General features: G+C 60.1%; 3 protein-coding genes across 4 annotated transcripts; 1 reads left to right on the top strand and 2 right to left on the bottom strand.

The window, feature by feature from the left end:
• Positions 1-136: 136 nt before the first annotated feature.
• Positions 137-3,647, top strand: TRIM54 (tripartite motif containing 54). Of its 2 annotated transcripts, XM_051770615.1 has the most exons (10): positions 186-405; positions 830-1,002; positions 1,383-1,554; positions 1,633-1,728; positions 1,850-2,083; positions 2,311-2,333; positions 2,468-2,592; positions 2,931-3,032; positions 3,204-3,242; positions 3,448-3,647. In XM_051770615.1, exons 1-10 carry the CDS (start codon positions 238-240, stop codon positions 3,456-3,458), a joined length of 1,143 nt encoding a protein of 380 aa, XP_051626575.1. In that variant the 5' UTR covers positions 186-237; the 3' UTR covers positions 3,459-3,647. The 2 variants fall into 2 exon arrangements, with proteins under 2 accessions (XP_051626574.1, XP_051626575.1); XM_051770614.1 differs by having other exon boundaries at positions 137-405; positions 1,383-1,728.
• A 12,282-nt stretch (positions 3,648-15,929) lies between these two features.
• Positions 15,930-19,171, bottom strand: UCN (urocortin). Its single transcript, XM_051770645.1, has 2 exons — positions 16,688-19,171; positions 15,930-16,509 (listed from the first exon to the last, which is right to left on the bottom strand). The coding sequence occupies exons 1-2, from the start codon at positions 17,025-17,027 to the stop codon at positions 16,193-16,195; spliced, it is 657 nt and encodes a 218-aa protein (XP_051626605.1). The 5' UTR covers positions 17,028-19,171; the 3' UTR covers positions 15,930-16,192.
• Positions 19,172-19,306: 135 nt separating this feature from the next.
• On the bottom strand, positions 19,307-25,742 carry MPV17 (mitochondrial inner membrane protein MPV17). The gene is made up of 7 exons (XM_051770647.1): positions 25,667-25,742; positions 22,315-22,430; positions 21,960-22,052; positions 21,626-21,721; positions 20,169-20,201; positions 20,010-20,062; positions 19,307-19,933 (listed from the first exon to the last, which is right to left on the bottom strand). Exons 1-7 carry the CDS (start codon positions 25,737-25,739, stop codon positions 19,864-19,866), a joined length of 534 nt encoding a protein of 177 aa, XP_051626607.1. The 5' UTR covers positions 25,740-25,742; the 3' UTR covers positions 19,307-19,863.
• Positions 25,743-25,748: the final 6 nt, after the last annotated feature.

Genomic DNA, 25,748 nt, shown 5'->3' with positions numbered 1-25,748 from the left:
CCCTGGTGGGCTCAGGCGGTCCCGGGGGGCGGGCAGGGCCGGTGGCCCCCTCCGCGGCGCCGTGACTCAGTGTCACCCGACGCCGCCGACAGCTGCGGCCCTGGCGGGGCGGGGGCGGCTAAAATTAGCGCCGGGGGCCGGGGCCGGGGCCGCGACAGAGTGGGTAACGGGCGGCCGGAGCGGAGCGGAGCGGGACCGCGGGGCAGAGCCGGGCCGGGCTGGGCCGGGGTCGCGGCCATGAACTTCGCGGTGGGGCTGAAGCCGCTGCTGGCGGAGGCGCGGAGCATGGAGAGCCTGGAGAAGCAGCTCATCTGCCCCATCTGCCTGGAGATGTTCTCCAAGCCCGTGGTCATCTTGCCTTGCCAGCACAACCTCTGCCGCAAGTGCGCCAACGACGTCTTCCAGGTGGGACCGGCCGGTGGGGCGGGGAAGGCACCGGGAACCCCGGGACCCCAGGCCAGGGGTGCGGGGGGGCGAGCGGCACCACGAACACTGGACCCCCTTGTCGAGGGAGACCTGGCCTGGCACCGGCCCCGGGACCGGCCGCCGGGACCTCCGGCTGAGCCGAGCTGAGCTCGGGGCCGCTCCCGGCCGGCGGAGGGGGGGAGCGGGGGCCGTGTCTGTGTCCCCACCTGTGTCCATGCCCGTGCCCGTCTCCATCTCTGTCTCCACGCCTGTGTTTGTGTCTCTGCCCGTGCCTGGGGGGTGCGGGGTGCGCAGCCTGCGGGGTCTCGGTCCCCGGATGGGAGTTGCCGGGGGCCGCCGGGGTCTGCCGGGGTACCGGGGGTGCGCGGTGCCGCCGTCGTGACCCCCCGCGTGCCTCTCCCAGGCTTCCAATCCGCTGTGGCAGTCGCGGGGTTCCAGCGCGGTGCCGTCGGGAGGACGGTTCCGGTGCCCGTCGTGCCGGCACGAGGTGGTGCTGGACCGGCACGGGGTCTACGGGCTGCAGCGGAACCTGCTCGTGGAGAACATTATCGACATCTACAAGCAGGAGTCGGCCCGGTGCGGGGGCGCGGCGGGGCAGACCCGCGGGGGAAGGGAGCCCAGGGGGACACTGGGGTTCCTCAAGGGAGGGCAAGCACAGCGGGGTAAGGGGAGCCCATGGAAGACTGGGCATGCAGAACTGGGGGCAGCTGGAGCCCGAGGGGTCATGGGGCCCACATGGTGCTGGGGTGTCCCTGGGGCTGGGAGTGACTCTGGGAGTAAGGGTGTTACTGTGGCTGGGGCATCCCTGAGGCCAAGGGTATCCCTGGGGACCAGAAGTATCTCTGGGGCCGGGGTGTCTCTGGAGATGGGGGGGTCCCTGGGAGATGGGGTATCTCTGGGGTTGGAGGTGTTCCTTGGGGCTGGGGATGTCTGACTGAACACCCGACCCTCCTCAGCCCCCTGCACAACAAGGCCGAGCAGCACCTCATGTGCGAGGAGCACGAGGACGAGCGGATCAACATCTACTGCCTGCGCTGCGAGGTGCCCACCTGCTCCCTCTGCAAGGTGTTTGGAGCGCACAAGGACTGCGAGGTGGCCCCACTGCCGGCCGTCTACCAGCGCCAGAAGGTGAGGGGCCCTGGGAGCCCTTGGTGGGCCGGGGGTACCCGTGCAGCTGCCCTCACACCCGCTCCCCTCCCCTCCCAGAGCGAGCTCAGTGACGGCATCGCCATGCTGGTGGCGGGGAATGACCGGATCCAGGCCATCATCACGCAGATGGAGGAGATCTGCCACACCATCGAGGTGGGGGCCGGGAGGTCCAACCCCGGGGCTGTGCCAGTGGGGGGAACCCGGTGGGGCTAGGATGGTTGGCCCCAGGGCTGTGCTGGGGGGACACAGTGCAGCCCTGACCCTCGTCCCGCAGGAGAACAGTCGGCGGCAGAAGCAGCACGTGGGGCTGCGGTTCGACGCTCTGTACGGGATCCTGGAGGAGAGGAAGAAGGAGCTGCTGCAGAGCATCGCAGCTGAGCAGGAGACCAAGCTGCAGCGTGTCCGTGGGCTCATCCGCCAGTACGGAGACCACCTGGAGGCCTCCTCCAAGCTGGTGGAGTCTGCCATCCAGGCCATGGAGGAGCCCCAGATGGCCGTGTACCTGCAGGTCCAGCCGGGGCACAGGGCGGGAAGGGGGACAGAAACTTCTGGGGGCCGTGGCTGCCCTGGGACTGTGGTGGGGCCAGAGATCCCTGTGGGACCTGGGGCTGCATTGCAGGGCTGTACATGGGGAGGGCTGTGGTTACCCCCAAAGGATCTGGGGATGCCCCTGGGATGTACTGGGGTGGGGGTGATGTCTAGGAGATACTGATTCCTCCTTGCTTTCCTTCACAGCACTCCAAGGAACTCCTGAAAAAGTGAGTGGAGGGAGCAGGGCTGGGAGCACAGGGGGCAGGGGGGGTGTCACAGCTGTGTCTGTCCCTGCTGGGCTGTGGCTGAGGACCCCGTGGGTGCTGGACCCCACAGCTCCGAGGGTCTGCCTGCCCCGCAGGATCACGGACATGTCCAAGGCATCAATGAGCAGCCGCCCTGAGCCTGGCTATGAGAACATGGATCACTTCTCCATCAATGTGGACTACGTGGCCGAGATGCTGAGGACCATCGAGTTCCAGACAGGTGCCAGCACCAGGACAAGTGCCCAGACTGCTCGGGGTACCCAGCCCTCAGACAAGCAGATCCTCTCACCACTGGACACCTGTGAGGGGCTCACACACAGGAATGGGGATGTGACACCCCCCTGCCCAGCACTGCCCAGGGACCTTTCAGGGTCAACCCTGTCCTAGGCTCTTTCCTGGCTCCCATGCTGGGTTGGTCAAGTCCCTCTAGGGACGTTCTGGGCTGGTGGACACTCCCTTCTGAGGTGTCCTGGGCTGGTCGTGTCCCTCCTGGGGTGTCCTGGGCTGTCCCCATGCTGCAGGGGGAAGGGTCCCAGCTGAGCTGTCCCCTGCCTGCAGAGCCGCTGGGTGAGGATGAGGGTGATGGACCCGGGGAGGGCAGCGAGGCTGCGACGGAGGAGGATCGGCTGGACAGCCTGGAGGCACCTGAAGCTGCCGAGGGTGAGTGTCTGCCATGCCTGCCTGGTGCTGTGTCCTGCCCAGTGCCATGCCCTGCCATGCCATGCCCAGTGCCGTGCCTGTAGCTGTGCCATGGCCTGCATGCCAGTGTGTGGGTCCTGCAGCGTTCCGGGGCATCCCCGTCTCCATCTTGTTCCCCCTTTCCCTCTGCAGATGTGGGGCCGAGGCAGAAGCCAGCGAGTTCCCCCCATGGTGAGACCCTGATGGGGACTGAGATGGGCAGAGCCGTGGAGTGCTGTGGGGGAGAGGAGACACCTCCTTGGGGGGCATAGGGGTGGAGATGGGGATTGGAGGGGTCACACCTCAGATATTCCCCAGGCCATCCCTGTCTCCCTGCTTCAGGGGCTGGGGTCCTGCAGTCCCCACTGCACAGGGCTGAGGCCACTTTTCCACATAGGTCAGCACTGAGGTGACACCGTGGGGCAATGTTGGCAACCCCCAGCTATGGCTGTCCCTGTCACTCCCTGGCTATGGCCATCCCTGGCACCCCTGGCTCATGGCCATCCCTGGCACTCCCAGTCGAGTTCCATCCCTGCTGCTGGAATTTCTCAAATGGGGGCTGCCCCTCTCCAACATTAAACGTGTGTAAGGACATCATCTCTGGTGCAGTGTGTGGGTGGGGTGGGCACAGAGGCTGCCCCTGTGGTGGCTCCACACTGGTCCCATGGGGTCCAGCCCAGTGCAGCCCCTGCTCCCCCACCCAATGGTGCCCCCAGAACCCCACACGATGGGCTGCGACCCCAGAGCCCCAGTGCAACTGGGGAGTTTCACACCTCGGACGCTGCTCTGCCCCCCACCCACCCACAGCCCCGCCTGGAGCCGAGGACCCACAGGCACCCCCTCCCCTCCAGCCCCGGCTGCGCGCCCGCGGCAGCACCGTCCCCTGGGTGCTCCGGGCAAACACTGCCGGGATGAGCTGGCTGAGTACACACACGGCCACATCAGCGCCGGGCCGGGGCCCACGCCCCCCGAACCGCGGCCGGGCCCCCTGGGAGGGCGGTGGCAGCAGTGGCTGCGTCACCCGCCTCGTCCCGCCGCCCTGGCGTCACGGCTGATGGGCCGATGATGCACATGGGGCCGGTGGTCCTCGGGCTGGGTGGGTCCCCTGGGGCTGGACTCCACGGGGGGGTCCCCACTGCCACCCCCTACCCAGCTGAGGCGGCAGCAAGGGCTGGTCCCTCAGCCCCCCAGCTCCCGGTAGACCAGGAGCACATCTGGGGCCCCGTGCTGGCCAGGACTGAGGAGCTGTGTCCTGGAGGATGGGTGACAGGGTAAGGGACATCTCTGCTCTCCTGCATCCCCAAGCTGTCCCTCACGGCAGAGGCAATGTGGCTTTGGGGACTGACCCCAGCCTGGCTGCTCCCCATCACCATCTGCTCCCTCGCAGGGTTCGGGTGGTCCCTGGGGACTGAGAGGGCCTTCAGCCTCTCCATTCCCACACCAGCCATTTGGGGTGCAGCATTTGCCTCTCTCCACCCCTCGTGGATGTCCTTCTGTTCCTGTCACCCTGCAGAGGTGACAGAGAGGGACTCACAAGCACTCAGCAGCCCCTCAGCATCCGTGGGTGCTTCCCCAGCCTCAGGAGAGCCCCACCTGTGGTTTTCTCCAATTTGGGCAGTTTTTTTCCTTGTGACCTGTCTCCAGAGGCTTGTCACCCGTCACTGCCCTCCCTGCCCAGCCTGTTCCTTGAGAAACCCCCTGGCATTTGCTGATCCCTATGCTTGTCCAGTTAAATTGTAACCCTACATGGATTTTGGGAAGAGGTGATCTTTGCACTGAGCATGGATTCTAACACCCACCCTGCTGCAGCTCCAGCTCAAGGACGTCTCCAGGGATCATCATCATTTCTTTATTCTTCCCCACAAGAGCTCGCAGGCTCTTATCCTGCTGGGGGACTTCAACCACCCCTACAGGGCACAGTGAGCTGTAGACAATCCAGGAGATGCCTGGAATGCATGGAGGGCAACTTCTTGAGCCAGGTAATAGCTCCACCAGAGGGGATGTGATACTGGACCCGATGGTCACCAATGGCAGTGAGCTAACTGGGGACAGGGAGGCTGGGGGCAGCCTGTGCTGCAGTGATCTTGCACTGGGGAGTTTGCAGAGGGACGTGGGTCAGGTTAGGCCCCTGAACTTTAGGAAGGCAGACTTCCAACTCTTCAGGGAGACAGTCAGTGGGATCTGCTGGGAGACTGCCCTCAGGACAAGGGAGCTGAAGAGAGCTGGCAGATGTTTAGGGAAATCTTCCACGGAACATAGGAGCTGGTGATCCCCAGGAGCTGCAAACCAGGCAAGGAAGGGAAGAGGCCAGCAGGGCTGAGTAGGGACCTGCTGGCCAAACTAAAGGGACAGAAGCAAATGCACAGGCAGTGGAAACAATGACAGGTAACCTGGGAAGAGCCTAGAGATGCAGTTCAGTTGTGTAGGGGTGGGGTGAGGAAGGCCAAGGCAAAGCTGGAACTGGACCTGGCAAGGGATGAAAAGAATAATAGGAAGGGCTTCTACAGGTCTGTTAACTAGAAAAGGAAGGTCAAAGAAGGTGTTACCCCCATAAACAGCACTGGAAAAGTGTTAGCAACAGATGAGGAGAAGGCTGAGGTGCTCAACAACATTTTGCCTCAGTCTCCAACAGCAACCTCTCTTCCCACACCTCTCAAGTGGAGGGGCAGCAGGATGGGGACTGGAGGAGTGAAATCCCTTTCCACTGTAAGCAAAGATCACCTGAGGAACCTGAATGTACCTGAGTCTCTGTGACTCGATGGGATTCGGGTCAGCCAGCACAGCTTCACCAGGGGCATGTCCTGCCTGACCAACCCAGTGGCTTTCTTTAATGGACTGACTCCATCAGTGGACAAGGGAGAGGCTACAGATGTCACTCATCTGGACTTCTGTAAAGACTTTCACATGGTCCCCCACAACATCCTTCTCTCCAAACTGGAGACAGATGGATTTGATGGGTGGACCATTAGGTGGGCAAGGAATTGGGTGAGCAGTCACATGCAGAGGGTCGTGGTCAATGACTCAGAGTCCCAAGTAGCATCACTGACCAGTGGTGCCCTCAGGGGTCCCTACTGGGGCCAGTGTTATTTCATATCTTCATTAATGATGTAGAGGAAGGGATTGAGTGCACCCTCAGCAGGTTTGCAGGTGACACCAAGCTGAGGGTGCAGATGACACTCCTGAAGGACAGGGCCATCCAGAGGGACTTGGACAAGCTCCAGAACTGGGCCCATGGGAAGCTCATGAGATGTAACAAGGCCAAGTGCTGGTGCTGCTCCTGGGTCAGGCAACCCCTGGGACCAATCCAGGGTGGGGGATGAACAGATTCAGGAGCAGCCCCGGGGAGAAGGACTCTGGGGTGCTGGTGGGTGAGAGGCTGGACATGCCCTAGCTCAGAACCCCACTGTGTGCTGGGCTGATCCCACAGAGTGGACAGAAGGGGAGGGGGGAATTCTGCCCCTCTGCCCCCCTCAGAGCTGCCTCCAGCCCTGGGCAACAGCAGCACAAGGACATGGAGCTGCTGGAGAGAGTCCAGAGGAGGCCCCAGAGATGCTGCCAGGGCTGGAGCCCCTCTGCTCTGGAGCCAGGCTGGGAGAGCTGGGGGGGCTCCCATGGGGAAGGGAAGGATCCAGGGAGACCTTGGAGCCCCTTCCAGAGCCTAAAGGGGCTCAGGAGAGCTGGAGAGGGACTGGGGACAAGGGATGGAGGGACAGGACACAGGGAATGGCTTCCCAGTGCCAGAGGGCAGCACTAGATGGGATATTGGGAATAAATTCCATTCTATGAGGGTAGGAAGGCCCTGGCACAGGTTGGGCAGAGAAGCTGTGGCTGCCCCTGGATCCCTGGAAGTGTTCCAGGCCAGGTTGGAGGGGGCTTGGGGCAACCTGGGCTAGTGGGAGGTGTCCCTGCTGTGTCGTAGGGGTGGAACCAATGACTTTTAAGATCCCTTCCAGCCCAAACTGTTCTGTGATTCTATGATTTTTTCCAAAGGCCTTTTTCTGCACAAAGGACATAAAGTTAATATTCCTAAAGTTGTCTTTTCAGTTTCCCCTGGAAAGGCAGCTGGGTTGTCCATGTCCTGTCATCACTCACCCAACTGCAGGTCCCACTGGTGGAATTTGGTTGATTTTACACCTAATAGGGATATTTTCCTTAACTGTATTTGTCCAAATAGCTTTTATTACTGGTCCCAATCTTTTTATTTGTATTTTGGAAGTTGAGCAGTTAAATTCTCAGATACAATTCAACTGTGAGTGGTTTTTGTGCCTCTCATTCTGTCGTCAGCAGTGTCTGATGGTGGGATTCTCTTTCTCCAGTTCCCAACTCCTTCCATGCCCCAAGAAATGGTTTGCAAATAATACCACTTCCCATCCTCTGACCCTTCTCATACTTGGGACATGTCTAATCCCCGTGGAAAATCCTCCCAGAGTTTGGGGGACTGAAGGAGGGGTGTGTCCCTTTGCACAGCATCAGTCAGTCACGTGCCAGGGTCAATTTAGGGTGTGATCATCCATCCACAGGAACCATTTTCCTGGTCCAAATGTCTTCTCTTTCTTCAGGGGGAGTTTTAAAATCCCAGAACCGTGGGTACAACACAGGTGTGAAATTTAGATTTAAATCTAATCCTGAAGTTCCCCAATCCAAAGGGTCCTCAGCTGATTGTGGCACTGGGGAAGCAGCAGTTCCATGGGTGGAGCTGTGGATTCTCCCAAATGATTGGACAAGCTGTAAAATCAGGTTTCTTTGGATCACCATAAAACAACAACATGTTATAAAAGCACTTAACTTGTACATTTTAGGTTACATAAAGAGATTAAAAAAATGACAGAGCTCTTTGTACTTTTATATCCTCAGTCAGTCAGAACTTCACGTTTCCAGATGGGTGTGAATCCCATGCATCTTGTCTGGACTCAGGGACCTTTTCCACACCTGTGATGGATCCAAAATTTGATTCCTGTTCCTTTCACTGCTATGTATGTTCTTAACACTGCAACGTAAGGACCTTCCCATCTTTCTTGGAGAGTCTCATCCCTCCGTGTTTGGACATGCACCACATCTCCAGGTTGAAAAAGGTGTCCAGAGGAAGGAGGGGGGAGTGGTTCTGATTTACATACCTGTGAATGAGGGTAAATTAAATATTTCTTTGGCTCTGCCTGTCCCCTTCCACTCATCCTATCTCTGTGTGTGCTCACAAGGTGTTACATGAAAAGGGGAGATCTCCCTGACCCTTAGTGTGGGGGGTTTTCCTGACCACAAAAACATCTCCAAAGCAATACCCAGACAAGCCCCAAGCCCCAGGAAAAGTGTTCAGTGTGCAGGGGTGCAGCTCCTACCCGAGAGGCCCTTGTGGGGCACAGATAGGTCCAGCCCATTGATTGATCCCAGCAGTTAATGTGGAGTCTTCCCTGACTTTTTCCCCGTTCTCAGCTTTCTTCTGTACTTTATAATTCTTTATGTTTAGGTGGAGCTTGAGTGACTTTAGTCATAAATATCTTTGTTGCTGACTGGTGTAAAATCCTCTCACTTCACCTTTAAAGACACAGTCAATAAAATGTAGAGCTCATTTCCAGTGGGGGGTGGTCATACCTTGGAGGGGGGTAACCCTGGCAGGGAGGAGTATGTTAATATTATAATCAGGCTTTAATGAGCCAAGATCATCCGAGGAGAGCGATTTCCCCACAGTTGTTGGCTCAGCAGCAGGACATCTTCTCCATCTGTCCCTTGGAGGTTTATCAGCTGTAAAGCACCACAGAGTTCCCCTCCCTGCAGGGATTCCCACAGACCCTGCCCACGGTATCTCCACTCCATCCCACCCCCCGTTCCACCCCCTGAGCAGGTGCTGCCTCTGCGGTGGAGAATTGTGGAGCTGCCCCTGCAGCCCATCCAGGGAGCAGCAGCTGCATTTCACCCCGTGATTTCCCTGCTGTTATAACTTCTGTTAGGACGTGAGTAGAACTCAGTTCCCACTAATTTTACCTCCAGCCACCTTCTCACACAATCCACCCCGTGCTGCAGTCACTCAAGCTCCACGGTGTCCAAACTGAGCACGTTTCACACTTTTGTGCTCTGTGGATCGTCTGGTACGTTTGCAGCACGTGGGTTGTCCAGGATTGGTGGGGGAAGCTGGTAGGTAATTGTTTCATAATCATCCAAACTCTAACATACAACACAGTCACCAGAACAAAAAGCAACAGGGTTAACATCAACAAAAGAGCAACAGGGTGAAGCACTTGTTTGAGAATTCCAGTGGCTGTTGGTGACCACCCAAAAGGTGGGTGACCACCCCCCATGGATGTTCTCCATCTTTCTCCACCTGTTCCATCACACAATGTACTTCTTCCACACTGTGATGGACACTAATCAAAGTCTTTTGTCCACTTTCTCAGGCTCCTTCCAGCAAGTGTCTCAGGTCTTCCCGTTGTAACAGTTTCTTTACCAGCACAAGGTTCACACCAGTGGAAGTTGCTGCAAGTCTTGAATCAAAGCACAATTAGATCATACATTCTGTTAATTTTTACAGCCTGATTAAAACTGCATCTCATCATTTTGACAAAATTACGAGTACAGAAACTAGAGTGATTACTTGTATCTACAGTACCATTATCCACAAACAAAAAATCACAAGAAGTTCTCATATAAGCACATCCTTTATCAATATGCACATGTACAGTTTTCAGGTTTTCATTAGGATGAATCTCAAAATGACAAACATTTTGCTCAGCATTAAGACAAATGTCTTGATCTTTGATGGTGTGACTTTCACAAATTAATCCTTATTGCTCTCATGTAATGCATATATTGACATCAACAGTCTGCCATTTATATCCATCTTTTTGGGCCAACACTCTGTGCTCCGGAGAGGGGATTCAATTCTAAGGCAACAGTTGGGTATATTTCATATACCAAAGCATTGTGTATCATTAGCACAAAAGCTGTGGCCATGTTGCTAATGGGATCATAGGGAAAATGGACTAAGTACCACTAGGATTGGAATTTCTTTTCAAATTCAACCCCATTATCCCAAATTACCTTTCAAATTTCAATAGGTAAGGTACCTTCTTCACCTTCCCCTATGATTGCAGCTGCCATTGGTTGCATCCACAGTGCATTCACAGATGTGAATAGAACTCAGCTTCCTCTAATTTCACCCCCAGCCATCCTTCCACGCAAGGTTGCCCTGGAATGCCTTCCTCTACAGTATTTCCAAAGGGCTCATTACTGCTTTGACTCCAGGAGTGGCACAAATTCTCATGAGACAAAGATGATGCTCCACCTGAGCCTCTTGGTATAATGGATACTTGCCTCTGATTCATCCTTTCTGCCTTCCCATTGGACTGTGGGCTCCATGGGGTGTGTAATTCCCAAATAATCTGTGACAACTTGGACACTTCCTGCACTATTTCTGTTAAAAGGTTGGGTCCATTATCTGAAGAAATTTCTTCTAGGATACCCAATCTGGGTATTATTTCTTTTAACAAACCTTAATCAGTGTTCTACTCTGGTTGGTACAAAACAGGAAAGCCTTGACCAACCAGAAAAGTGATCAATGAATACTGATAAATGTTTGCATTGATTACACCTGGGTAATTCTGTAAAATCCCTTGGCCAATGTACCCCAGGGTTTATTCCTCACTTTTCACTTCCTCCCCATGTTTTCTTTCTTATTTTTGGATTATCAGCACAGCAAGTTACACATTTTTTTATTACTTTGTCTGCAAAGCTTTGTGTCTTGGGTCCAAAGAAATTCTCTGCTAAAAGCAGTGACACATCTGCTCCCACGTGTGTCTCTTGATGCAGCCTTTTAAGTTGGGTTTCCATCATCCCCTCAGGGACCAAGAGCTGCTTCACAGGTGTTTCCCATCATCTTTCTTTATTTTTAGTGCAGTCCAGCTGTTCTGCTCATTGTTCCTCCCCTTTTGTATAATTTGTTGGAAATGAAACTACTCAGGGTCGTGGAACCAACACTTCTTGGTTTCCTCAATGCAGCTCCTTTCCCTGCTGCATCTGCTCTTTGGTTTCCCTTTACAGGGTCAGGATTTCTTTTCTAGGGCACTTTTAGATTATTGTGACTTTATTTGCTTGAAGAACTGCTTTCACTAGCTTCGTAATTTCAGATCCATATTTCTCCGAACTCCCCTGCGAGCTCAAAATTTGTCACTCTTCCCAAACTGCCCCGTGAGCACAGACTATGCCAAAGACAGGCTTTGAGTCAGTGTAAATATTGACTTTCTTTCCTCAGCCCAATGGCAGGGACTGAGTGAGGGCTCACAGTGCAGCTCTCTGGCAGAGGTGTTGCTGGGCAGTGGGTTGTTTCCCGGTGCCCCCCTGGCAGTGCCCACAGTGTGACCAACTTCCTGCTGTCCCTTCAACGTGTCGCTGCTTCCATCAGCAAAGAGCTGCCCAGCCCACGGGGCAGACCCCGCCCGAGCAATGAGGAGGGGCACTCTGGCCTGTGGAGGAAGGGATGGGTTCGTCTCGTGTTCCCAGTCGTGAATTCCATGGCTTGTAAGATGGTTTGAGGGATTTCTTGCCCCCGAAGAAGTTCCTCTCTGCCACACTGACAACACTGACTTTGGTTTTGCTAAAGGTCCCTCTTTCTGCAATTACAGAACAAGCTGCTCCAGTATCCACTAGAAAATCCATTGTTTCATTCCCCAGCTTACCTGGAACCAAAGGATTGGCCAGGGAAATGATGAGAGATGCCTCCAGTCCCCTTCAGTCCAGCCCAGTTTCTGCCATAAGTCCCACCTCTTCTGATTCTCCCTTCTGTCCATTTGCAGTTCAGGACACTCCTTTCCCCAGTGCCCCTCCTGTTTGCAACAGGCACCCTGATCCTTCTGGATCCACCTCACCCTCTGCCTCCCCTCTATCCCTGCATGTTGGTCAGGGCAGCTGAAAATGGATTTGGGAATCTCACTCAGCTCTTCTCCTTCTCTTCTCTCTCTTCCCTATTCATGGACATCACTTGGGAAATAACCACCCTCAAATCTCTCTTTCTGGATTTCTTTCTAATTCCTGGCACGAACTGCCCGAGCAAAAGCCTGTTAAAGAGCACCCTGCTTCCCTCCCTTGCTGGATCTGAGTCCATACCTGTGGGAGCTGCTTCACACAATCTTACATACAAAGCCCACAGAGACTCCTTTGCTCCCTGCTTCTGTTCATACAACCTGCCAAGGTGTTTCAGCTTCTCCACTCCCTTCTGGATTCCCAATGAAATCAGTTCCTGATACAATTTTAGTGTCTGATTGGAATCCCACTCTGGGTCGTTCTTAGGGAGAAATTCGTCAGGATTTGGGATGCCCTGAACCTGAACCTAATCCTTCTATTTCCTTAACTCCTCTTTCCCAAGCCTTTTCTAAACTGCCCTCCATTCCCCATGGGGAAACAAATATTTCAGAAGAGCCCAGTTTGGATTTTGAATTGACATCCCACTGCACATTCCCTCGGGATTCCTGTGGCATGTCCTGCTCGCTGATTCTGATTCAGCGAGTCCGAAGTGTGACCTGCACACGCACATCCACTGCTCCCCCTTCAGGTCCGGCTGCTGCCTTAAAGGTGCTTCTAATACCGACTTCTCTTTCTCTCTGGTCCTCCAGAAAACAGGCGCTGCATCAAACCCAACTCTTTCATTGCCAGATTCACTGACCACCTCCAGCTTTGATCCTCATGTTGGAGGAGCTGCCGACAATGAAATTTAGAGTTTTCATCTTTTTTTATCTTCTCGTCCTATACAATGTGTATCTTTCTCCTTACCCTCTTTTCTTGTTTCATTAAGCAAAAAATATATTTCATTTTGATACTTTGAATTTTCTAAACCACATTTTTTCCTTACTTTACTAATTATTTCTTAAAGTGAAAAGCAAATCTACATCAGGAACTTCATCCCATTTGTTTTGCCTCCTACAAAATAACATCTGTAAAATCACATTATATTTCAAAGACCTATTTTCCAGAAATTTTTCACCATCATCTAATTTATATTGAGGCCATTACTGATTAGAGCATCTTTTCAATTTATCTTCAGTCTTATGGCCACCCCCAGACTTATCCAATTCTTCAGGATATGTCCAAGGGAGAGCAAAGGGGAATTTTTAAAGAATCAGAGGAACTGTTTTGGTTCTGAAATTTCCAATGTTTCATACACTATCCCAGTGCACACACCTCTAACCCCAGTTTCTACATCACCAGCTCCTGGTGTAAAAACAGGTGCAAATACCAAAACCCCAGCACGTGTCGCCAAAGTGTAGAAAAAAGATTTTGCTTCTGCAGCTTATGCAGAGCACAGACCCAGAATCCTGCTGGTTGGCGATTTTCAGCCACACCCCTCACCCATCAGATACCTCCAGGATGTGTTGTGCCGCTGAGCTGCTGGTTGTCCCGGTGTCAGGGCTGGTCCTGTGAAATCCCCAGTCACCAGGGGGGTGCACAGCCCCAATTCCCACTCCGAGGGGAGGGATTTCTGGCTTTATTTCGGTCAGCACAGAGACAGGGTCTGGGGGTTCCCCCAGGCCGTTCCCTGCTCCCCAAGCATCAGAACTTTACACTATTTACCCATTTGAGCAAACAAAGGCACCAGCATTCATTGGTTACAGACTACAGAACTCTTTTATTGATTAGCACTCAAACCCCTCTTTGCTGGGTGTCTCTCCCTTCCCACACTGATCCCTCTGCAGGGGCAGCTCTTTGTTTGTTGGGGGTCTGTTCTGAGGAGCTGGTCAGTGAGTCGGTGGTCGTGACCTCCCGCTGCTGGAATTACCTTTTCCCCAGGTGCTGCCCAGTCCTGCTGACAACACTCCTGGTGCTTCTCACCCAGGCAGCCCATTCCTCTTGGAGTGGTCTTCCTTTTTCCTTAAAAGAGAAGATTAGCCAAGCCTACAAGGTTCATGGTGCTATTGCTTAATCATAACTGTCCAGCTGCAGCTACTGAAGGACATGAAGGACAACAAAATCCTCAGTGGTGACGCTGAGCTGGGGAGGTGGCAGTGGCATCTTTTCCCAGCAGATCCAGGTGAGCAACAGCTCTCTGGGTGGGGGGATCCACAAAGCAGGAGGGGCTGTGGATGCAGCATCTGGCCAGGCTGGGGCTTCCCAGGGCAAGGAGGATGTGACCCCTGCAGCCCAGGGAGGGGTCCCAGTGATGCTGAAGGGACTGCAGCACCTGCTGCAAAAGAAGAGACTGGGGTGGTTTGGGGGGTTGAATCCATGTAAATACTTGCCTGATGGGAGGGAAAGAAGAGGGAACTGGGCTCTTCCCAGTGGAGCCCCATGACAGGACCAGAGGCAACTGGCACAAACTAACCTCCAAAGGTTTGGGGTATTTTTGCAGTGAAGCTGATCACACAGGTTATCTGGAATGGGCTGCCCAGAGGCCTTGTGGCTCCACCAGCTGGGAAGCTGCCAACAGCTGTGTGAAGGGTAAGAGGCCCCTGAGCCCTCCCATACCCAGCCCTGCTCATCAGGGTTGGCTGGAGTGCCAAGGTCAGTGTCCCATCCAATATGAATATTTCCAAGGAGTAACTGTCCCAGTAAAATCCCTCTTGCATGGCCTTCCAACTCCAGGGTCTTCATGCCACAGTGGAATTTGCCCTTTCAAGCCCCAAAGGACACAGCACAAGCAGCTGGAGTAGGGGCTGGAGTGGGGGATCTCCCCAGGTCCCTTCCAGCTGCAGCCAAGCCTCAAGCTCATTCCCAAAGGCCTCCTGGCATTCCTCAGCTCCCTCATCCCTTGGAGCTGCCTCCTACCAGAGCCATCTGGTCACCGAAAGTGGCTTCCTCAAAATCCAGGGGCTGCACCCCCTGCCTGCACCCCTCTGCCTGCTCTCCTGCCTGCCCCAGGCACCGACCTCCTCTGCCATCACATCCCCACGCAGTCCTTCCCAGGTACCCCTCTCAAAAACATCCCTCCCTGCTCCAGCCCTGCCACGCTGCCCCTCCAGCATGTAGTGGGATGTTACCACAGAATTTTCAGTTGGTTTAGATGGGAAGGGACCACCCAGTCCCACCTACCACCATAGGCAGGGACACCTTCCACAGGCAGGGCTGGAGTTCCTGGTGAGGAACAGGGCCACCCATGGGGAGGCTGAACCTCCCCCAGCTGCCTCAGAAGGTTTCATCCCTGTCCTCTTGTCCTGAAACACAGCCCACCACAGTGTCCCCCTCCCTGCCCATGGCTCCAGCCCTGACCTGCTCAGCAGCACTGTGTGTCCCACAGAGGTGCCCCCCACCCCCGGTGCTCCTGAACGGGTGGTCATGTCCCCCCACGAAGGGCCTGTGTCTGTCCCTCCCCCAGCCCCACCAGCCATCCCAGGGTGGAGCTGCTTCACCCACTCACATCCCCACCGGCCCACAGGTGGGTGCAGCCACTGTGCCCATCTCACTGGAGATGAGGACCCTTTGTTCCCACCACTCTGTACCCTCTGCTTCCCACTGCTGCCACACCTGAGGGTCTGGGAGCATCTTCTCTCCCCAGAGACCACAATATCTCATGTCCTGATCCGGGAACACACACAGCCCCATCCCCAGTGCTGGTGGGTTTGTGCTGCCAGCCCAGCTGCTGCCACCCAGTCCCAGCCCAGCTCATCCTGTTCCCTGTTCCTGGTGAGTCCTTTCTCCATTCCCAGTGAGTGCGTTCCCCATTCCCACTGAGCCTGTTCCCCCATTCCTAGGGAATGCATTCCCCCACTTCCAATGAGTCTGTTTTTCCATTCCTGGTGAGCCCCTTCCTCAATCCCAGTGAGCCTATTCCCCCGTTCCCTGTTCCTGGTGAGCCCATTCCCCATCCCTTGTGGGTCCATTCCCCATACCTGGTGAGCTCATCTCCCATTCCCAGCTCCCCCGTTCCCAGTTTTCCAGCCCCTGGCCCAGCACAGCCCCAGCTGCCCCCGCCCCGCACTTGCTCACGCCTCGTGTTTCCACCACGTTTTATTACAAAATCGGGGCAGGACCGTCCCGGGGCCGGTTCCGCTCCCACTCGCCCCAGCGCCGGGGCTGAGGCGGGTGCAGCCGGGGCCGGGGCCGGTGCCGGTGCGTTTGCCGGTGCGGCGCCGGGCGCCCCACAGCGCAGAGGCCGAGGCGGTGGCCGGAGGCCGGTGCAGACCCGGGGTTACGGGGGTTCCCGGGGGGTCCGGCGGTCCCGTGGGGGGTCAGCGTCCCACGGCGTCGAGGATGCGGCGGTTGGAGTCGGCGCGGGCGCGCTGGCTCTGGGCGCGGGCGAGGAGCAGGAGGTGCCGTAGGAGGTGGAAGGTGAGGTCGATGGAAAGCGGCGGCTCGTCCCGCCGCCCTCTCCACTGCCCCGGGGCCGGCGGCGCCAGCGGCGGCCAGAGCGGGCGGCCCCGAGCCCCGATCCCGGCCGCCGGGACGGAGCCGTCGGTGGTGGCGGGGAGGGCGGCGACGGGCGGCGAGCGGGCGAGCAGCAGCAGGAGAGTGAGCAGCGCCCGCCGCATCCTCGGTCCCTCCGAACCTGCGAGTCCGAGGGCTCAGCGCCGCGGTAGAGACCGGGGCGGCTGCGGGGGCTCGACGGGAATCGCGCCCCGGGCGCGGTGCCCCCATCCCGCCCGGTCGCCCCGTCCCATCCCCGCTGCGCCCCCCGGCCCCGGCCCGGCGATGTCCCCGCCCGGTGCCCAAGCCCCGGCCCGTACCCGGTGCGCTGTGCCCGTCCCTGTTGCTGCCGGTGCTGGTGGCGGAGCGAGCGCGGTCCGTCCCGCGGGAGCTGAGCCGGCGGCGCGCCCGGGGGTTATATCGGCCCGGAGCCCGGGCTGACGTCAGCGCCGGGCACGCACGGGGCGGCGGGGGGCGGGAGCGGGGGGCGGGAGCGGGGGCACCGGGCGGCGGGCACCGGGGCGGCGGGCAGCGGGTCCCCGGCGGCGGGGCAGACCGTGCTCTCCCCGCTCTCGGGGGCCGCCGCTCCGGTGTCGTTCCGGCGCCCGCCAAAGGGGCTCGGCGGTCCCGCGACCGGTGCCAGCAGGTGCCTTGGGTCATGTTGTGTCCCGCTCCCCCGGCCCTCCGGTTCCCTCGCTCCCTCTCCCGGCTCTGCTGCCCCCCGCCAGCCCCGTTCTCCGCCGCTGTCCGCGGTGCTGAACGGCCGGGACGCGCCGTGGAGCTGTACCGGTGAGTTCCCGGTGAGCTGTACCGGTGAGTTCCCGGTGAGCTGTACCGCTGAGCTCCCGGCGAGATGTACCGGTGAGCTGTATTGGGCTGAGCAGTGGCTCCCCGTCGACGGACCCCCGCGTTACCGGGCCGAGCGGCCGCCTCGAGCAGCGGCGTCCCGAGCAGGGAACGTGGGCGGCGGCAGGGGGGATCCCTGGGCGTGGGGAGGACACCCCGGGCACCGGCAACTCCGGGACAGGACGGCCATGGGTGGGGGACCCCCGGCCCGTCTGTGGCCCCGTGCCCCGGGCAGAGTGGGGGGTGCCGAGGTGCAGGAGCTGCAGACCCCGAAGCACAGCGGCAGCACCGGCCAAGTCCTGTGAGTCATAGAGCGGAGACACCGGAGTCGGCAGCGGCGTGCTCGATGCAGGGTGTTCCGATGGGGCACCTGCGCCGCTGCCAAACGGTGAGGTGGCTGCTGGTGCTTCACATCACTGCTGGCAGCCCCCCTGAGTGCACCACATGCTGCTGGCAGACCCCTGAGTGCACCACAACACTGCCAGCAGACCACCGAGTGCTTCACACTGCTGCTGGCAGACGCCCGAGTGCACCACACCACTGCCAGCAGAGCCCCGAGTGCAGACCCCCTAACCCCAACTGCAGCCAAGCCAACACCCAGAACCGACGCTGGTGCAGGTGCCCAGCTAGGCCCAGATCGGGCTCCTTCCACAGTGCCAGTGTTGGGCAGACCTGGGGACAGAGGCTCAGTCTGGCCCCTTGCACGGTGTGTCCCACACCAGGTGGCAGAGGGGCAGTGGGGCACAGCCCTGCTCGCAGCAAGGCAGCACACAGTGCCATGGCCCCGTGACATGATCTGGCGTGAAGGCTGGCACTCAGCACCGCTTCCCACAGCGGCAGGGCACGGCCCTCAGCAGGGGCTGGGCTCAGGCCCCCAAGCCTTGGCAGCCCCATGCCATGGGGCAGCTACTCCTGGGGACAAGTGGCTCACGCCACGTGGCTCATGCCATGCTTGCAGCTCACTCACTGCTGACACCCCAGAGCCTCCTGTACCCCCAAACAGAGCTGCAAGAGGCTCAGTGCTTCTGGACTGCAAAACCCTGCCACCCACAGCACCCACCCCACACACTGGAGAGAGCCTGGGCCAAGCCCACACAAGGCTTGAGGTCCCCCTGAGGCCCTGGTGCCATCCATGCATGGTTCCATCACCTGGCCCCAGCTCTGTGCTGCTCTACCAAGCACTGCTGGGGGCTGCAGCCACAACCCCCTCCCATTCCTCACCCTCAGGCGAGTGCCAGCAGCTGGGTGGGCTCTATGGCCCCATCCCCAGATGAGTGCACAGGAGCAGGATTCAGCTCCTCTATGCTTCGGGTTGTACTCACCTGCCTAGAGTAGCCCCAAAGCCCAGGCCAGCCCAGGGTAGGAGTGTGAAGGTGAGGGAGGAAGGATAGATGGTGCATCCTCTCCATAAGGGCCATGCTGGCAGCCCGCAGAACCCAGCTGGTGCCAGCACCAAGGGGATGGCTCTGTCGAGCTGCATGGGGCTGCCACAGTGAGACCGAGGGGGCTGGGGCTCAAGGCCCTGTGGGGGTGAGGTGAACCACCACGATCCTACCAGCTCCATTTGAAGCCCCTGGTTGGGATGTGCTGTGTGAGCTGGGCTGTGTCTGCTCACTCCTGGTGTAGGGTGAGCATGGACACACATCCCCACGGGGCAGCAGTGCTGGTGGTGGCAGCCCCAGCCCCAGCTTCAGCCCTACTCCCCACCCTTCCCACAGCCTCCCAGGATGCACAGCCCTGCACTGAGCACACCCTGACCCTGTGGGGACTCTGCACCCAGCGCTGGAACCCTGACACCATTCACCTTGTCCCACTGTTCTGTAGCAGTGAGGGCACTGTCACAGCCCATGGAACAGCTGCAGTGGAACCTGGTGATCCCCTAAGCCACCATCCACCCTCTGTTGGAGCCCCCTCTCCTCACTCAGTCAGTGGGGCAGCTCGTCCCATCAGCCTGCGGTCCACAGCCCCACACTCAGTGCCTTGGGACAAGGCAGAGTGGAGCTGTCGATCTGTAACACAGGAATGGTCACTCTGGAACTGCTTCTGCAGGGCCTGGAGGGGTTGCTGGGCCATGAGCCTGAGGGCCATGGGAATCGAGAGTGAAAAATGCCATTTATTGGTGCTCTGACTGTCTACAGCAGATCACACCAAACCCCGTTTTCAGGGGAAGCACCCCCAGCCTGCAGTGACCCCAGCTCTGTGCCCATGGTACTGCCAGCCCAGGGCCAGCCCCGGCCCAGTGGCACTCCCACTCCTTCCTCCAGGGATGTGCCATGGGGAAGGGCAGAGTGATGCCTGGGGCAAGAGGACTGTGCAGACAGGGGTCAGGAGAGGGTTGAGCATGGATGGAGAAACACATTGCAGGCAGAGCTGTCACATGGCACAGCCAGAGCTGGAGCCAGAGCCGGAGCCAGAGTTACTCCAGGCCTGTCTCAGGGTGCCCTGGCACCATCTTCTCCCCAGTGTGTCCCTGGGGCAGTGGGAGCCATGGTGATGGTGTCTCCCCAAGGAGAGAGAGGGACAGCTGCTGCCAGCACTCTGCCTGTTTCAGCCTGTCCTCAGCCACAGGCACCCACTCGAAGGGCTCCCGAGGTGTGGCGGGGTCAGGCAGTGCACAGGCTGGGGACAGGGGTGGGACACGGCTTCTGCCTCACATCCGATTGGCTTTCCAGGAGAGGTAGCAGTTCCAGACGATGGCAACGCACTGGACAACAGCCAGCCTGGGGACAGAGGGGAAAGGGTCCACAGCCGCTGGCTCAGGGGGCCAGGGGCTGGGGGCCAGAGCCACAACACTACCTGTGCTGCAGGGGCACGAAGTAGAAGTTTGCAATCTGCACGGGTGGCCAGATCTGGGCAGAGAAGGAGAGAGCAGTGAGGGGCCCTGCCAGCACCTGTGCCCCATGCCCACCCCTGCCTGGCACTTGGGGACAGGGACACAGACCCGCCAGCACTCACACAGTAGTTGGTCATCAGGGTGTCTGTGTAGTCCTGCAAGAGAAAGGAGGTCTGAGCACGCAGAGGGCCCCATTCCCACTATGGGGCACAGAGTCTCCCACAGCTGTGCCCACGGGGGTGGCAGGGACAGGGCAGCCACAACCGCCCTGTCCCCACTGTGCCACAGCCAGGGCACACGGGTAGGCAGCTCCTCTCCCCAGTGTGGGCTGTGAGCCCCTATTCAGCCCCGCAACCCCCAGGCCCCTCCCAGGCACCCTGGGGCAGGGACGGAGACGGGCACCGAGCCGGGGTGTCCACCCCGGGAGCCCGAGGCGCTGTCCTTCTGTCCTCGAGCTGCAGCCGCGGCCGTGCCGCATCCCTGCCCCACGGCAGCAGGACGAGTCCCTCATCCAGCCTGGCCGTGACTCAGCCAGGAGCCCGGGCTCCTCCTGGTGCTGGCTGGCAGCCCAGGACGGGGCGAGCGGGCACAGGGTGATGGATGCTCTGCTGACGCTTCCTCTGCGTGGGGAAAGGCGGATGCGCCCCAAGCCAGGGGTGAAGGTGCTGCCAGCACCGCTGCCCAGGTCCCAGCCCAGCCACGGTAGCTGGGAGCTACAGCTTGCAGGAATCACCCACCACGGTGGGATGCTTTGGGGGAGCTGAAGCAAGATCCATGGCACCAGCTGGTCTGGATGCAGCAGGAGCGGATGGACAAGAGCTTGTGGGGTGCTGTCTGTACCCAGGACCTCTCCATATGTGCCTCTGGGGTGCCGTGGAGCACCCCATACCCTGGCTGTGGCTCATGCAGAGCTTTGAGAAAGCAGAGGTGACACAATCCTGCCCCGGGATCTGCTCCCTGCACCCCAGGGCAGGATGAGGGGCACGCACTGGTAGCCCAGCAGGCCAGTGCCTGGGGGTGGCACCCCACCGAGGAACAAGCTCTGGGCGATGGCAGCAGAGCTCCAGCCCGGGCAGCAGGTCTGGCTGGGCTGGGGCCCTTCACACATGGCCCTGGCAGCGGTGCACGAGGCTGGTGCTGCCACCCCTGCCAGCCAGGCGACCACCCCAGCGAACCTCGTCCCGCGGCGGGCGGGCACCCGCTGCCCGGTGACTCACTCTGGACACGCCGACTCAGCGCTCGCAGCGGTTTCCAGCACTCACTGCCAACGGGAGCCATCTCGGTAATGGCTCTGGAGACCCAGCCAGGAGCAGGGTCGGACGGCACGCAGGAGCCCACGGCATCTGTGCCCGGCACAGGTGGGACCCTGGTGCCACACCACAGGAATGGCCGTGGTGCCAGAACCCAGAAGACTGGCAGCACTGGGCACCTGATGCCCGCAGGGCCCTCAGACCCAGCGCCTGGGAGTGGGAACAGCCACGAACGGGAGCAGCCGCCAGGGCCAGCGCACCGGGAGGAGCTGCCAGGGCCCCCCCGGTTCCCCAGGGCCCCCCATCCACCCCAGGGCAGCAGCACATACCTGCTGGATCTTGGACCAGTTATCCTGCACTGACAGCCCGTTCATGGCCCCCGTGATGGCCAGGAAGCAGCCAAGGAAACACGGGGCGAAGCCTCCCTGTGAGAGAGGAGCCAGGGCCAATGCCGAGGGGCTTGTGGTGCCTGGAGCTGGGCTGGCCACGGGCAGCCCCTGCGACCCTGCCCACCCCAACCCTCCACCACGGTGGGGCTTGGCTCAGCTCAGGCACAGGGGTTCATGGAATGGGATGGAAATTTGCCACAGGAATATGGCTGCACCCATCACCCCATCCTGCCGCTCCAGCCCGATGGGACACCCTCGCTCACGTCACACCAACCTGGTCCAGAACCATCTTCTTGACAGCCACGACTTTTGTGTTCCCCGGGATGAGCCGATCCAGGATCCTGTACCAGCTGCCCACAACGGGGCCCTGCAGGAGCCAGGAGGTGAGGAGCAGCACCCACCCTCACTAGCCAAGGGGGCTCCAGAGCTGGTTATATGGGCCCAAGACTACCAGGATGGGCTTGTCCTGCCTCTGACTGGGCTGTGCTGCCGTGCTCCAGGGAAGCAGCCCTGCCCACGGCTGCCAGAGGTGCCATCAGGATGTCCCAGCTCACACTGGGGGGGCAACATGACCCCACCCTGATGAAAGAGCCCCGGATCCCATCCCACCCTGCCGTGCTGGCACTCACCACGAAGCAGAAGCCAATGGCCATCATTTTCAGGGTGCGGGGGCCGTGGTGCCCACGCAGCCCCCGCCGCTCCACCAGCTGCTGTGCGATCACATCCCCAGCTCCCATGAGGGCCCCTGCGACCAGCACAGCCCATTCAGGTGGGCAAGACCCCTGCATGCCCTGCCCATGGCTGGGCCCCCTGCCCAGTGCTGCTGCTGCTCCCCTGCCCCGGGATGCCTGAGCCTGCTCTGGCCCCGCTGGCTCCATCCCAGCTGCAGCTCCTCACTGCCTGCAGTGAGCCCTGCTCAGCACCTCGGGCCTCTCAGGACGCTGCAGCATCTCTGGCCAAAAGAGTGCCTGATTGCATCTCCTCCTGGTGCCCTGGGCACGGGGCTGACCTGTTGTGAAAGACTGATTAACACCCGTCACCCAGGGCCTGTGGTGCCTGGGGCTCTCAGGACAGTCCACCTGGCTGCTGCCTGTGCTCTCCACCATGGCCTCTCCTGAGCCTCTCCCAAATCTCTCCCTGTGCACTGGGCAGGCTCTGCTGACTGCGATTCCTCTCTGGAGAGCCATTCTCTGGCTCTGCCAGCAGCCAGGACACGCAGGATGTGCTCTCCACTGCCCGGGCTGCCCCAGCCCCTCGCTGTGGCCGGCTGCTGGCACGGGTTCCTGGCCCTGTTTCCAGATCAGTGTCCCCGGTGGGATGCTGCCTGGCTGGGCCTCTGGCAGCTCCTGCTCCATTCTACACCCCTGACCCCTTCGACGCAACTTGGCCGGCCCGGTGCTGCCCCCCAGCCCCAGCACTGCTCCCCCTGGCCCTGGCAGCTCCTGCTCACTCCCCCCGCTCCTCCTGGGACAGTTCCCAGGTAGGTCTTCAGCCCCACTGCTGCTCTGCTCTGAACTTGTAAGCCCTGAGCCCAGCAAGCCCTTGGCCTGGGGAGCACCAGCCTCAGCACTCCCCATCCCAGCAGCCCCTGTCACGGCCAGCTCAGGGCCAGCCCTATCCCAGGGGCTCCACGAGCGGCTCATGGGGGACCAGGGCCCAGTTCCCTCTCCCAACACCATGCCATGTGGCCCCCAGACAGGGCAAGCCTGGGCTCTACAGCCCCATGGAGGCCCCAAGTACCTCCTGCTGCCGCCTCACAGGCTCCATCTCCCACCCTGGACCAGCCCCAGGGTTTGGGGCTCTGTCCCCCAGCCCAGAGCCCTCTGCTCCCACCCATGATGGCAGGGCAGCCCTGCCAGCCCGCGGGCTGCAGCAGTGCAGGGGAGGGGGTGGTAGCAGGAGCAGGATTCCAGCACAGCACACCAGAGTGCTGGCTGCCCCCACAGGTAGCGTTCCCAGGAGCTGGGTGCAGGGGCACGATGCTCATTGAGAACACGCAGCCGTGGCACTGCCGTTACTCATCCAGTGCCGAACGGTCCAGGCACGGTGCCCGGTGGTGACAAAGCTGTGCCGGGGGAACAGACCTGTCTCTGCCCGGGCCTGGGGTGCAGCTGGATCCAGTCCCTCACGATAACTTTGGCACCAGTGCTTGCCCAGGGGGAGACGGCTGCGTGGGGCTGGAGCCTGCAGCCAGGCCAAGCCCAGAGCCAGGGTGCCCAGCTGACCCCCAGGTCGTTGCTCCCACGACCAGAGGATTCTGAATTGGGCCTGAACCTAAGTAGGGCACCGTCTGTATCCCCACAGCATCACCACGGCGGGAGGGCGGGGCTGCTCTCCACAGGCAGGGAGGGACAGCAAGGTCACGGCTGTGGGCACGTGCTGCTGCCTGCTGTGCCCGGGCCCTGCCGGCAGCCTGGCCTGGGGCCCGGGATGCAGGAGGCAAAGCCCTGCCCGACCCCGTGGTCCTCAGACAGCAGCTCGGGCGGTGAGCACGGCTGGATGCAGCAACACAGCCAACTGCCAGCAGCTCCCTGGCCCGGCCCCAGCTGGCAGCACCAGGGGCTCCGGGAGCAGCAAGGGAAAGCAGGGCTGGAGGCCGGAATGTATCTGGCCCAGGGCACGGGAGCTGCATGGACCATGGCACAGCCAGAAGAGAGGGGCCAAGCCCAGCCGTGAATGGGGGTCTGAGAGCAGGAACACTCGGCCCCAGCAGTGCTGCCCCAGCCTGGAGGGAATGGCCGTGCCCCCTCAGCTGGGCCTGGGAACCTGCCACAGGCAGGGAGAGAGAGCCCAGCCTGAGGGCAGAGGCTCTTCTGGGCCAGGGGAACCACATCCAGCATCAGCCCAGCACCCACAGAGCAGCCGTGCCCCCCACAGCCCTGGGGGCTGGTGGGGCCCGGAGGGACTGGGGGGCTGTGCTATGGCAGTGCCAGCTCTGATACAAAACAGCAACAGGCAGAACAGGGCTGGAGCCAGCCCAGGGCCACACTGAGCCTGCACAGCAGCAGGCAGGGGCCAGGGGGGAATGGGCAGGGCTGGCCCTGGGCAGCCCTCCCAGCTCCACCCTGGCCTCTCGCCAGGCACCAGGGGATGTGCGGCCAGCAGTGCCCAGCAATAGACTCCATCACATCCCATAAAAATAACAGCGGGAGCAGCGAGGCGGCCTGGCAGGGCCCCAGCAGCTGGGCAGGGGGGCACCCGGGGGCAGCAGGGCCAAGGGCCAGTGGCTGCACTGCGAGGGGAGGCCCCAGTTCAGCAGGGTACCCCCTGAGGTTATGCTTTCCCAGCCTCCTGGGCTGGTGGCTTGGGAGCAGCAGGACCGGGGGAGCAGCAGGACGAGGGGAAGGCTGTGAGCAGGGGGTGCAGCAGGGAGCACACAGGGACACCCTGCTCCCAGCCAGCAGTGCCACACAGCCCCTGTATGGCCCTGAGCACACCCAGCACAGGCAGGATGGGCTCTCCCACCACCCAGCCACAGTCCCAGCCCCGGGTGGATTGGGGGGAACAAGAAGGGCAGTAGGCAGTGAGGGGCAGAGGTGCCTGGTGTTCAGGGCTATGAGTCCCTGGGGCAGCAGAGCTGCTGGCCAGTGTCAGGGCAGATTTATGGCACTTCCCAGCCCTGCAAGCAGCAGCATCGTTAGGGAAATTCAGGGCAGGGCCCTGGGAGCCTCTGCCCAGGCAGCACCTCTGTGCCTTCGCCCGAGTGCTGGCACACACCCAGGGGGTGCTGAGACCCTGCAGGGGGGCTGCAGCCCACTGAACCCCCAGTGCCACAGCCCAGATCCCATCCCCTCCCGGGGGAGCAGGACCTCCAAGGCAGCCTCCCCCCGGGGCCTGGGGGTGAGTGGGGCGAGTCCTCGAGCCGCGGAAGACCCTTCTCAGGCCCCCATTAACCCCCCCGGAGCCCGGCGGGGTCCCCGCTCTCCCTCCCGAGTGCCGGGGGTGGGCTGCGGGCCGGGGGGCTCCGGGCCCGTCCCTTACCGGCGGTGAGCGCCTGTGCCGCCCCGGGCCGCCGCGCCAGCAGCCGCCCGCAGCCCCTCCCCAGCGCCGCCATGGCCGCGTG

The sequence above is a fragment of the Manacus candei genome, unplaced genomic scaffold, assembly GCF_025592945.1.
Source record: "Manacus candei isolate 608988 ecotype Guabito, Panama unplaced genomic scaffold, ASM2559294v1 h1tg000121l, whole genome shotgun sequence".
Lineage (NCBI taxonomy): Eukaryota > Metazoa > Chordata > Aves > Passeriformes > Pipridae > Manacus > Manacus candei.
The sequence above is the reverse complement of the archived record's forward strand: the minus strand, read 5'-3'. Positions and strand labels throughout refer to the sequence as shown.

Bases quoted from the DNA above. Each gene is read 5' to 3' on its own strand.
- MPV17 (XM_051770647.1), bottom strand. From the start codon at position 25,739: ATGGCGGCGCTGGGGAGGGGCTGCGGGCGGCTGCTGGCGCGGCGGCCC. The intron at 20,063-20,168 runs GTGAGTGCTGGC...TTCTCTGCCCAG, and splicing joins CCCTGATGACCAACTACTGT to ATCTGGCCACCCGTGCAGAT. The intron at 19,934-20,009 runs GTAGTGTTGTGG...CTCTGTCCCCAG, and splicing joins TTCGTGCCCCTGCAGCACAG to GCTGGCTGTTGTCCAGTGCG.
- UCN (XM_051770645.1), bottom strand. From the start codon at position 17,027: ATGACCCAAGGCACCTGCTGGCACCGGTCGCGGGACCGCCGAGCCCCT. The intron at 16,510-16,687 runs GTACGGGCCGGG...TCGGACTCGCAG, and splicing joins GGACGGGCACAGCGCACCGG to GTTCGGAGGGACCGAGGATG.
- TRIM54 (XM_051770614.1), top strand. From the start codon at position 238: ATGAACTTCGCGGTGGGGCTGAAGCCGCTGCTGGCGGAGGCGCGGAGC. The intron at 2,084-2,310 runs GTCCAGCCGGGG...TTTCCTTCACAG, and splicing joins AGATGGCCGTGTACCTGCAG to CACTCCAAGGAACTCCTGAA. The intron at 3,033-3,203 runs GTGAGTGTCTGC...TTCCCTCTGCAG, and splicing joins GGCACCTGAAGCTGCCGAGG to ATGTGGGGCCGAGGCAGAAG.